General features: G+C 26.6%; 1 protein-coding gene across 1 annotated transcript; it reads right to left on the minus strand.

Annotated features, from left to right (window-relative positions):
• Positions 1-9,908: 9,908 nt before the first annotated feature.
• On the minus strand, positions 9,909-14,423 carry LOC112592603 (DNA-dependent protein kinase catalytic subunit-like). The gene is made up of 13 exons (XM_025336714.1): positions 14,353-14,423; positions 14,123-14,280; positions 13,725-13,879; positions 13,462-13,664; positions 13,024-13,280; positions 12,697-12,947; positions 12,436-12,636; positions 12,252-12,367; positions 12,026-12,184; positions 10,840-11,003; positions 10,646-10,762; positions 10,202-10,575; positions 9,909-10,033 (listed from the first exon to the last, which is right to left on the minus strand). Exons 1-13 carry the CDS (start codon positions 14,382-14,384, stop codon positions 9,956-9,958), a joined length of 2,265 nt encoding a protein of 754 aa, XP_025192499.1. The 5' UTR covers positions 14,385-14,423; the 3' UTR covers positions 9,909-9,955.
• Between the last annotated feature and the right edge of the window lie 45 nt (positions 14,424-14,468).

Genomic DNA, 14,468 nt, shown 5'->3' on the forward strand with positions numbered 1-14,468 from the left:
CAGATACAAATAGTGATAATGAGTCAATAGTAAATAACTATAACAAAATTGAAATGGTTCAAGATGCAGTTGAATACTTGGCAGGATGGGTAGCTAAGACATTCAGACTCAAATTTCCTGAGCTTGGTTCAACAACAACAGAACAACATTTAAATGAAAGCTCCCATGGACATGATTATGGGATACTTCCATGGATAAATCACTTATCCTATGGTGGTTTAATAGTTCCCAGTGATGAATTTAAAAATAATATTTTTAGAATAGAAAGACTTTTTAATAAAATAACCAAAAATAAAATTCCTGAAGGACAAGGAGTAGTTAAAAATTTAACAAAAAAAATATTTAATAGAATGGAAATGCCTGAAAAGTATTATCCTGTTGTGCAAAAATATGTAAAACAAAGGATTCTCATACGAATGAAGTATTTAAACCACCACAGTAATTTACTCAACAAAAAAAGAAAAGCTAAAGTAAATCTACAACGACTTCAAAAACTTAGAAGACTTATGACATAATTTGTATAATATTATTATGTAATTATTAATTATTATAATTTTTGTATATATTATCCTATTTTATGTATTATTTTGTATATTAAAATAATTTGTGAAAATAATATAGTTTTAATTTTTGTAATTGATTTATCTGTAATGTACTTAGTACAATAGTACCTACTCTAAATATCAACAGAAAAATGATAACACACTACATATTTATATAGGAGTTTTAAAGAAAGTATTCATGTCTCATAGCAATATTTTTTCATAATTATACAATTCTATGTAAGTAATAACTATAATAATCAACCTTTTTAACTCAATTCAAATAGTTGAATTACAATTTTGGGTTAACAAAAAAATTTAGTACATGAGTAGCGAGTATAGATGCTTATAATTACATGTTACTACAACTAGATACAATTCGTAAAAATTAAAAAATAGTTAAATAATATTATTTTAATTATTGTCTATTATTGGTGTAATTAAAACCTGTCCAAAAAAATAGCGAAAAATAACGAATTATATTACCCATGAAGCATAATATTTCTAAATAATAAAATAAATATTCAATAACAATTCATCGATATTAATAATAGCAGTAAATCAATAAGTATAATAAAAAAAAAAAATACCTAGCATAAAAATAAAGATATAAAGTATATGCTTTGACAGCATTTCTCAACGCGCCGCCTTGAATTTTGTACTTCGGGTGACGTCAGTAGATAAGGAATGGTGCGGGGTGATCGATTTATTTACATGACTATGAGGCAACCTCTATTATCTATAAACCTTGCGTAATCACTACAATCACTAATCACACGAAAGACACGTCCATAGAAAATAGATTATGTCTCCGATACTTCCCGCGAGGTCAACCCGTAAGAACTAAGAAGGGTTCTAGCCGTTCTAGGGTTTCCCCTGGTTTACTCGTGATTTCACATGAGGCTGACGTCCGAGGAAGTGTTTGTATTGTTTTCATTTGCTTTTTTCTTTACCATATCCGAAATGACGCGTGATCTCCTCGGAAAAACGGAAATGTTGAAAACCGATTTTATAGATTAATACTATAATAATTCAAAAACGCGGTCGCGCATGCGTCGATGAGTGTACAATATAGCAGGCGACGAGCGATCCGTAGCGTGATATGCCATACCCATGTCCCATACTCGTCTCTGTCTTGTGTCTATCTGTTCTCCAGAATCTGGACAACTGTGCGTCTACGCGTGCGCTAAGCATTTTCCCACGGCCGAAAAATATTTTTCATTTCGAAAACGTGTACCTACTTATACGGTTATACGGCTACACACAACACATTTAATGTATAGTAATTAGTAGTCTACTGAATAGTGAGTATACACTATACACCCCTTTTCTATTACACAATACACGTACCTACTATTAACAATTATATTATGATATTACTATTTCAAATTTATATTATGCCTTGGGCCTTTGCAATAACCAATATGCATTATATTATAATATGTGCAAAAATTAAGAGGTATTTAAGTATTATTAGATTCTTAGCGAAGCGATGAACGTATTGATTTTACAGTTATGTACTTCTGTGTCTTTTTTTTGTATGTGTGTACGCACGGTATGTAGATAGGTAGTTGATAAAGTTCTTTAATTTTCAACTTTGAGGTGATTTTGAATTGAAAATTGAATTTTGTTTGTAATATATGAAGAAGTCAAAATTAAAAATACCTAGTATTTTTCAAATAATTAGGAAAAACAAACAAAAAGACGAGAATTCTTACATTACACCAGTTTTAGACAAAATTGATTTCTTAATTTTGCTATAATTCAATAACGAATAACAGCAGAATCTTGAAATTTTGACTAAGTATTTATATTTTATATTATCATTTTTTTATAAATGGTATTGTTTTTAACACTTGAACTATTTATAGGCACTCAAAAGTTAATAACAATAATTTCATATGGAATAATGGTATAAACATGTGTTATTAATTAATAATTTTCATACTAATTAGTAATTATAAGTTTATAAATAATGATAAAATTAATTTAACATTTTTGGAAACAATTGTATCGACCGTTTTATTATTTATTAAAAGTAAAATAAATGGCTTTAATAGCTAGGTGGTATACAAAAAATACATTAAGAAATATACTTAATGCTTCAATATAGGTTGACAAAGTGACAAATTATAACCGCTCAAAATCAAATTTAAAAAATTCATTACAGTGATCTGCTCAACACTTAATACACAGCAAAACGGTACCCATTTACTTACCTTTTTGTTATTAAAAGTTAAAACCAATTTAAAAATACCAAAAATAGTTAAAAAATTATAAAATTAATAGATATGTTAAATTTTTAAAGTTAAGGGCTGATAATTAATACAACTTACAAGGTTCCTTTAGGGTATCTATTTGTAACTCAAAAATCTTGAAAGATATGAAAATACTTATAACTTATTATTTATAGATAAAAAATTCAACTACGGACAAAATTAAGTATTTAAACTTTTTAAAAGTAGATCAAGCAACGATTTTAATTATTTTGTAGTTATTTAAAAATATTATTCGTGTACCTAAATTTAAATCCTTTTCATATATCTATTACCTATTATATTTTATATAAATAAAATAACATTTTCAAAATGTTTAAATCCATTTTAAGTTACCCGTATGCCTATTCATATCATAAGCATACTTATACTCACACTATTCTATGTACAGTAAATTGATAATAATAAATTAACAATAATACAATATATAGATCATGGGTAATACAAATAAATTGTATTAAAATTAAATTATTTAATAAATAGATAATATGATGTAATATATTTTTAACAAAAATTAGTTTAACATTCTGTACTTACTGGTTACTATATTAATAGCAAATAATAATAATAATAATAATAATAATAACTGTAACAGTAATATTAATAAATAATAATTTAAACTTATAATAATATAGGCTGACAGCTGTCAGACCGTCTACGTAGATTCGTTGGTCCACTCAGGTCTCAGATTTGTTTTTTGTACGCAATGATTTAACAAAATCATTATAGTACCTCTATTCAATGACAAGGTATTCCCCTCAACATCTACTGTACAACCGGCTAACGATTACCTATTTTTTTTTCTGTCATATCAAAGTTCTTTATCGAACTTGTAATACCTCTACATACTAAGTCTAATTAAGAAAATGTCGCTAATTGATCTAGATTCTTATCGTTTATGAAACTACATTGATACTTATTAGTTATTACTTACCCACTATATCCGCTAACCACTATCCACTACATAGGTTTCCACTCTCCTTAAATGCATCGCCATTAAGAATATATTATAAGATGACAAGATGTATCCAGAAAAAACAGTATAGTAATATTTTAATAGTTTTAAATTTATTTAATTTTTATGATTTCCGTTTTTGAATAAAGTACAATTAATTCTGATGTTCCATTCCTGTTCTATATCTACCCACTTCTCTAAAACAGAGGTTGGCAATAGGTTGCCTGTGCGTCAAATCCGGCTTGAAGAGGGAGGGAAACTGAACTACCAAAAATATATTTGTTAATGCTATATAAATTTTACTATGATGCACGTGTGAAAGTCCTCTTGACTATTAATATAATATAGTAATAATGTGTTTGATACTTCTTTTAATGCATTTAAAATGTCAAGTATTTGATAATGATAAATTGCCACTACATTTTCAAGACGACTTGGGGTATCGGGCAACGAGTTTCAGATCATTTTTCTATGACTGTCATAAAATAATGCTGCCCTTCCACCGATACAAATAATAACATATTTTATACAGCATTTTAAAAGTATTTATTATTTGCATATATTCAAAGTCTATAAATGACGGTACCACATAATAGCCGATAGATACAATTAGGATATCAAATATATAATTATAAAACAAGACCTACCAGCACTATACTGTCTAAACTCATCATATATTAAAGTCGCATATAGGTATATACCAGGGACGGCCAAACATTTTTTGGCCACGATCTTCTAAAAGTATACTTAACCTTTGAGGATCAATTTCTAAAAAAAGTTTTTTATTATTAAATTACTATACCATCATAATTAATTTTCGTGTGCATAGCCTAAAAATAAATTCTAACACTATCGAATTTTAAATCGTTTGCGATCGATCGGATCAACTGTTTGGCCACCCTCGGTACATACATACTATATTATAATGTGTCCGTGGTATACCAAGAGAATAATAAAACATTAAAAACGTCGGAGGGTCGCTCTTATTGCGTAATTCTTTCGCATCGATGCATCGTTGAACTGATCTGTGTGTATAATATTATTTTCAAAGGTACAATATTCGCGTACACCACACAATTAAAAATATCACTATATATTATGTATAATGTATATATATATAAGGTGCGTGATAAATTTTTCATTATTTTCATTGCTATAATTTGTTGTATATATTATAGTAAAGTACTATATCTATTTACCTATACCTTATATCATAGATTCCCAACCAGGGTGCCGCAAACTTTATTTAGGGTTCCGCGAAATTATTTGAAATATATTTTTTAAGAAAAAACGATTTCATGAAAATAATAATAAAATAAAATAAAATATTTGTATATACTATATACCTACGTCTTTCTACTTTTGTTTATATTTATGCATTGCTGAATAAAACCGAAGTAGTCTATAGGCCCTATACTCTATAGACTATAGACTACTAAACCTAACCCTATACTATAGGGTGCCTCCGGATTTTTAGAAAATGATTAAAGGTGTCGTGAGTCAAAAAAGGTTGGGAACTTCTGCCTTATATATTTATTATTATAAGTACATTAATAAATAAAGAGGCTGACGCAAGAATTAAAACGTCGTAGGGTAGGCTAAAAAAGTATAATTTTTTTTTTTATTTAATAAATTAATAACCATGTAGATTTCACAACATAAAAATAAAAGTAGGTAGTACTTTAGCGGTTTTCTGTTGCCCTTCTACACCATGATTGGACGCATGGTAACCGTCGTTATTGGATTTGAAGTTTAAACCGCCGTCCCAGGATTCTATATTACCCTAAACAATTTTTTTCTCTCCAGTAAATATATCCTAAGTTATAGTTACTTGAGGACTGAGGAATATATATAAAAATATGCTAAAATATTTTAATATTCACTGGGGGTAAATATATTCTAGTATATTTTTACCCGCGATAACTTAAACCAGGGATATATTATTTACCTTGGTAAGGTGAAAATAATTATTGGAAATAAATATTGCCCGTTACACTAGTGACGCCGTGGCGGATATTAGACAGCCGAATGGCTGACACTGGTTCCTTCTATACTGTTGTCTGTTATGTAATAGTGCTAAACAAATATAATTATGATATGGAATATTTATTTCAATGATGAACTGATGAATGGTTAATGATTATGATAGAATTAAATACCTATATATAATATGTGTTCACAGATAATCAATTTGACGAATAGGCAAGGCTGTACTAGCCACTAGAACTGTAAGAGACAAAGTTACTAATCTAATCCGTCAGTAAAAGTGTATATATATATATATATATATATATATATATATATATATATATATATACATTTATACAGGGGTATGCCAAAAAATCGGGGGAAAAGGTGTCAATATTTTTACTAACACGTATTATTAGTATATTTATTTTACTAGATATTAATTTGGCATATTTACAATATTAATAGGTCAGATCGTGTCAAATCAATGGTAATATTCTATAATACTAGATAGATCGACAATGGATTACATAAACAACTCTGGTCTCTAACAAATGTTTGTAGTATAAAACTATAAACTATAAAATTTAAATTGTATACAAAAATATGCAATACATGCAATACTTTTTTACTATATTCGTTAAAATTTCAAAGGGGGGTTAAACACCTATTTTAATCATCTTTCCAATTGTACAAAGATCAAAATTTTATCTATAGTTAGGAGATATTATGATGGTTAAAATATTTATTAAAGGTAGCTAATTCAATAAGATTCTGAGAGGAATCTCGTTGAATAGACCTATTAATCTAACAATTATGTGTTTTTAAAACTCTTTTTTTTATTTGTAATCACTTTTTGGGATGGTCAAAACTTACATAACTTTGTTTTACATTTTTAAGTCTTTGCTATTAAAATTGAATTTTGTTGTTCATTTATAAATTTTTTTTTAATATTTTTGAGATAATTTGAGCCTAACTTTCCACATAACTTGTACCTGTTAGATTTTCAAACTTTTTAACCAAGTGTAAACATTTTTAAAGAAATGTATAAAATATAAAAATTTAATTGAAGCTTCAAATAAGTCATATTTTAATAACTATTTTGAATATAAAAAATATGGGAGCGATAAATCATTTCAGCGAAAAAGAGTCTTACATATAAATTTGCAAGTTTACCTTATTAGTTATTACTTATTCGTATGCTTTTACCTTCTACGACCGATATTGACATATTGCTGTTATTTACAATTAATTTTACCACAGTAATGTATGTGTTGCCGTGTAGGTAAATTTGTAAAATCTAATTTATACCTTATTAAAAATAGATGAACATTGAGTAAATTCGAGTTTTATGATGAATAACGATGTTCATAATAACATTTAGTAATAATTAATGTGTGATATTACCATGAGTTATTGTCGTATCATTTACTGAATTATCATTTTATAAATAATAACGTTTAAATATTTTACATAAATAGATTTGTGAAATTCAAGTAAAAAGTTAAACTAATGAGAAATATGCACCTATTTAATCGAGTTACACACCATTATCGATTTTTATCAAGTAATCAATGTACCCCCCACACCTACCTAGGAATACCAAATAAACTATTTCTCTACCTATTAATTATTCATATAAAAAATTAAGATATTATAATTAATAGGTAGATTCATAAAAATAGAGTAAGAATTATTAAACTACATGTACATAAAAAAAAGTGTTTTTTGAACCATAATAAGCAGAGTAGGTACAGTTAAAAAAAAAACTTACCCATTTTCAGTGTAATGATAGCCTTAAAGGTACTAATGTATTACTCAAAATATTAACAATGATTTTATTTATCAGTATTTTATACTAAAAATAGCACCGGTGAAACTCACTGTAAGTGAATACCCTATGTCGGCGAAACTCGCTGTATGTGAATACCCTAGGTCGGTAAAACCCGCTGTATGTGAATACCCTAGGTAGCTGAAAATCATTTTAAGTGAATTTCCTAGGCCGGAGACAGAATATTAAAATACCGCAGTTAGAAAAGTCTAGTAGGCGAAACCAGTGATAACGACGTTTGAAACGTTGGTACTTCTGAGTTCTGATTTGGTGACTACACTTTGGCGGTGTCGTTTTAAACGCGTAAATAATAATAAAAGTATATAAAAGTCCAATTCGAGCGTGTAGTAGTCGGTCATTTCATTAAATTCTCGAGTTTAATACACCTTTTCCGGCTTGTCCGGAAGCTTGCCCGGTGCCTTTGCGTATGGGAAATAAATAAATACAACTCCGAAATGGTAATTATATGTCTAGCTATCAGTTATCGTCCAGTGAACATCGATTCTTGGCCGGGCAATCCGCCTACGGTTTGATATACCTTCTGACGTCGAAGGCGTTGTGCTGTTCAGGACGTAAAAAAGTTTAAGTCGAATTGAGGGCTTGATTTTCAAGCGATCATTATTGAAAATTCAGTTAAACGCGTTTAAACCTACCAGGTAGGCGACCGCCGACCAGACTGCGTCGGATCGCAGACAATGTGGGTGTAAAGGGGGAGATTTTAAATGTATTATGGAAAATACATTTCAAACGTTAGCAAGTCGTGGTAAATAGTGAGTTAAAGATCATAAAACTATATATATTTAATATTTTTTATGATATTTTATAGTTAGATATCAAAAAGTAATATACATTTTCCGTGATAACAAAAATTACAATTAATTAACAAAATTATTAAAAATCAAAAAAATCTGTTTCTGTAATATATATAAGAATTTGTTAAACTCGACACATGTCAACAATCGTACGCACGTTTTTTTTTTTTTTATACACAATCGTATTTTATACGCTATCGAGACAGTACTGATGAGGTCGTGGAGGTGTCCGAGTGTTCAGACACCGAATACAAAACAACACGTATTCAATACGGATAAATAATTTATTAAATCGTAAAAAAAAAATACAATAGTATAAGTGACGATAGGATAACCGACCGAAGAACACACCGCGGGTACTCCGGTTTTCCGCACGCGACGGCGACGGATAGGTACGAATGGGATTTGGGGACAGATGGCACGCGCGGAAGCGAAAAAGGCAAAACCGACTCGCGCCGAGAGAAAAACCAGAAAAAAACGTCGATGTTATCGCTACGGCTGCGGCCGAGGACCGAATCCGTACGAAAAACGCACACAGAAAAAACGAAAAAGACACGCTCTACGCAACGGAAAAAGGTCTCTAAAGACTGGAAAATCGGGCGAAAAGCGAAAAAAACAGTATAATAATAGTATTAAAGACAACCGCAACGATAATGGGCCGTCGGCGGCGGCGGAAAATAACGACGGTGAGACATAAGGATAGAAAAAATCTAATTTTCTGATTGGGCAGTTCACTATACAGAAAAAAGCGAACTATTTTTCGTTTTATATTATAAAAAAAAGAAGTGGAATCTGAGGAATACATGATGTTTGGTTGTTAAATACCTACCTAATATAATAATATAAGTAATATTATTAAGTACTCATAGTATTGTACATAATAATATGGTAATACAATATATATATATATATATATATATATATATATATATATATATATTACATACTACTTAGTATAAATACATACATTATGTCACTAAGATCTATGCATTTTTGTTATAAATTATTTATGCACAACACACATGTAGCTTACTCTCTATAATACCTACTATTAAAGTAAAATTCTATTAAATTATTATACTAAATGAAAAACTATTTGAACGCTAAACCCCTAAACTACAATGAAGCCTTAGAGGTTTATTAATAATTTCTATTATACTGTATAAATGTTTAGCAGCAAAATAATTAAAAGTAAATAATTTAATTCATGATATTTGCATATAAATAAAAAATAAGCATTTAGCTAAATATAAAAAGAATGTATAATTTTTTCTAAAATGTTCCTTTAAAATAGAGTATTTTATACTTATTTTAATTTATGGCACAAAATGTCATATTGTCATGCCTTATAATGAATTAAATATATTCTAAAATATTTTAATAAATTAAACTTACTCATCAGATAATAAATAATAAATAAACACTCGTAATAGTACTTTATAGGTACTCATATTTATTTTTGAACTTAAAATTATTTAAATGACAAAATTTAACTATTAGACAATTTTGTTTTTACAGATAAATTATAAAACAATAAATGTGTAATATTATATATAAAAAGAGGGTTTAAATTAAACCCAAAGTTGAAGACCACTATAAGCTAGACATAAAATTTGATGGTCGGTCGCAATATCTAATAGACAATCAATCTAAACATAAAAAAAAATAAAGGTAATAATTAGTTGAATAGTAATTATTTTTATTTTTAAGTTTTAACTTATCAATGTACTTAATATAAAATACATAGAGATGTATTTAGACATAATATTAAATAAAAATATTTAAATTAATTTAGTTTCTTTTATATTTTATTATACCTGTTGATTATGAGTAATATTACATTTTTGTAGTTTTGACCTTTTGAATATATTGTTTTGAGAATCACTTTTAAGTATATTAAGCAATGCTTTTTTATAATCATTAGGTATACAAGAAATTTCAAGCTCACGGCATAATATTTCAATAGGATTAATTCCATTCAATTTATCTTTGCCAGAGAGTATTTTTTGTTTAGGAAACCATTGTATTTCTTTTGAGTCAAATTCACCATTAATTCTTAAAGTTTCGGTTTTGGCTATTTTTGCCCAGTCTGCAGTAGGATCATTAATAAATACTTGCATCACAGACAGTATCATTTCTTGGTTATCAATTAAAGTTTTCAATGTATGCACCATTGTTTCACGAATAAAACCTTAAAATATTAATTGTATTTAATATTTTAAGAAATAATTAGAATAATATGTAAAATAATCTACACAAACCTGTTAAATTCAGTGGTGCCATTAAAGAAACAATATGAGGGGACATTCTGAACGGTATCAATTCAGGTATAACTTGTATACTAGTTGCTGTATGAAAAGCAAAATTAAAATCAATTCCTAAAAAAAAGTTAAATAAATTAATAAAATTGTTAATGTTTATAGTCGAGTTAAAATTATAACTAGTATTATATTACCCGTACAAAATCCTGTTTTTGTTGATACAATTGTATTGTCTAGATGTCTATCACCAATTCCCAATAACCAATGACAAATTGAAAGTACTGAGAAACTGGTTATAAATTTCGATCTCAAGCAAATATACATCTCAGCATAATGGCATAAATTTAACAAAGATTTCCTTTAAATAAATTACTGTTTTAACATTATGTAAAGTTATCACAATTATATCCATAAAAATAAAGTTAAGACATTTTTAAGTTAGTGTATAATTTCACAAAAAACAATAGAAACATAATTAGTATTTTACATCTAAATTCACAGAAAAATTAAGAAAACACTAACTTGCATTTTTTATCTTTGTAAAAGTAACATAATAAATATTTTTAAGAAGTTCACATTTAGATTTTTTATTTTTTATTTTTAATATTAAATTGAATTGACCAATCATTAAATCTAAAGCTAAGTTTGTTAAGAACACCTTTAAATTTCATGATTTATTTTAATTTTAAAATTAACAAAAGTAAATGTAAAATGCTGATATGGTTCTTTTTAATACATTAGCACTGTCATCAGTCATTTATCACTAAAAATACATGAATATATAGTCAACAAGTCAAAATTTTAAGTACTTTTAACTTTAAAGACTAGTTACATTAATTTATTTCCTAGTTTATCTGTTTTTAGTGCTTGATATTAAACATTAAAAAATGCAGCATTATATTATTATATTCCTCAAATGTATACAAGAACTAAGAAATGGTATATTTTTCTATATTTTAAATTAATAAAAGGCAATATGTATATAATATATTTATTATTAAATACAAAAATATAAACTACAGTTTGTGTAAAAAATATAACTAACTTGTCGCGAATAAAATATAACTATTGAAGCATTTCAAACTATAGCTAGAATAACAAAAAATAAACAAAGTATAATAGTTCCAACAGTAATATTTTTTGATCATTATTCAGTATAAAATAAAATTTGTTATAAAAAAACTAAAAAACCTATGACCATAAGTGACCAGTCACATATTATAAATGTAATTTATATTTTAGAATTGTATACATTTATATGTTTAGCAAAAGTGTACAAAAGTAGGTACATGAAAACACTCCAAGATTAGTTTATCAAATAGTAAGAAACTATTAGCAAAACTCTTTTGTAGAACATAGTAACAATATTTATTATAGTACCTTAATATATCAGCAGGGATTGATTGGACAAGCTGTTTGAATTTTGCTACAGTAACCATGCTATTATAATTTATAGTTGCTTGTGTATAGACAGTCAATTTATTTAATGAATCAGACTTTTCAGACAACCAACGGTAATGTTCAACAACTTTTGAATGTCTATAAACAATATAGTTTAAACTTTAATAATTAATAATATTTTGTAGTCATTATAAGAAGTACTAACAATTGTTCTATTCCAGAATCTTTACCACCAGGAAATGATTCACAAATAAAATCTTTTAATGTGACTGTGTTATTAATCCATTCAATCATACCCAATTTTGTTGTTATTGGAAACACCTGAAATAGTAATTTTTTAATTCTTCCAAACTTCTAAAAACATATGTAACAAGAATAAAATATCTTACTATATAATTAGAAAGTGACAGTTGTCTCTCACAACAATATGAATTGTTTAACAATGTATCATTTATTACTTTATGTAATTGTTGAATTCGTTGATCTTGCCTTAGATCTTCACCAAATTTAATCAAGAAACTATATTTTTTTCCATTATTTCCAATCATTGTAATTTTAATAGGATTTCTCATTGAAAAAATTACTTGTACCTTAATTTATAAAACAATATTTAGATCATTTTTATTATAAAATACATTTAAGAATTTTACATTTGGTTTAAATGATGTGATAGTAATATGATTATCAATATTGGGTTTTCTTGTTCCACAATACTGTCCTGGAATTTCAATTGTGTCTATATTATGATTAGAATACAGAGCTAGCCATGGACAATAATTTATTAAATTAGTAGACAACTTTCTATTATAGTATTCATTTTTATGAGTATCTATTTGTTTTTTAATTGTTATTAATGCCATACAAACATCATTTAGATTGGAATAAGATGATTTTAATTTGTCTGTAAATATAAATAAAATTGCAAGTAAGCATTAAGCAAAGTAATATTAAAATTTAAATATTCAATGGTAATTTACCAAAAATTGATTCGAGTTCATTTTTAAATATATCTAATGTTTTAAATTCTTTTCCTTTAAATTGTTGATTTTCTTTAGTTATAAAGCAATTCTTAAGCATAATTTCAAACACTAATATAATCAAACTCAAATTATTTGTTTTTATACTCTCTTGAACATCATTTATGTATTCAAGGAGCTGAGTAAATGGACAACAAACATTACTTATAGCTTTTATAAACATGTCTATATAAATATCAGATATTAATGGAACAAGTCTGTAAAATAAAATGAATATAAGTTAGTATTATTTTTCATTAAAAAAAATCTGTGATAATAAATTTTAAGCATAAATTAGAAACAACTTAAAATAAATTAAATAATGTAAAATGATAAAAAATGTATAAAGAAAAGAATACACTAAACTATGGTTAAATAATAATAAATGCATAAACATACTTAGTTTTTAAGAATGTTTCACACTCTTCATTTTTGTACACATTTCTTTCCATAAAAATTTTCAAAGGAAACTGAATAGCCTTAGGATATACTTGACACAAACGAATTAAAAGTGGACTAATGACATCAATTAAAGGAGAGTCCAAGCAACCTAAAATCTGATTTATCCACTGTAGGAACATATACTCAGGAACATTTTGATTCTATACATAAAACCAGTATTATTAAATAGTATTCAGCACCAAGTTAGGTATATAAAATACTTCTGAAATGAATGTTTCTTTCAACGGATAGTTAGAGAGATCTTCAAACTGTAATATAATAGGAAATAATTCTGAAGCTTTTTTAGAACCATATTTCATTGCTTTTAAAACAGATTCTATAAATACCATACATTTCTGATTGTTTTTAATGTTTTCTGTAAGTATACAATAAAGGTGTACATAATTTATTATATACAAAATATGTTTTTTTTTTTAACATATCAATGTGTTAAAATTAAATTAATATTGAACTATTTATACTCCTGTTTATCTTAATTAAATGACTATATCTATAGCCAATATTAAACTAAAATATTTGATTGATATGACTAAAATGAATTATTTTAATCATAATGTTAGTTGTTACCTACTAACTGTATATAATATGTAACATGTACCTTTAAAATTTAATTCCTCTAAACAATATTGTGCTAATATTATATAAGAATCTACAATTGTTTCAGTACATAAATTACTATTTAAAGCAATATGTATGCAATTTTTTAAATTATGTATGATAATACAGTCAATTTGTTGTAAGACTTCATTAAGACTTCTGTAAATAAAATCAATGTTAATAAAATAACAATAAAACAAAAAATATTAAATGTTAATGAAAATAACTTACTCAAATTGTATATTGCTTTTTATTTTACTCATTATTTCTGATAATACATTATTTGATAATAAATTAATATCTGATATTTCATCTAAAATATGAGCTATATTTTTAGAAATATTTAC

The sequence above is a fragment of the Melanaphis sacchari genome, unplaced genomic scaffold (assembly GCF_002803265.2).
Source record: "Melanaphis sacchari strain LSU unplaced genomic scaffold, SCAv2.0 Contig182_pilon_pilon, whole genome shotgun sequence".
Classification (NCBI taxonomy): domain Eukaryota; kingdom Metazoa; phylum Arthropoda; class Insecta; order Hemiptera; family Aphididae; genus Melanaphis; species Melanaphis sacchari.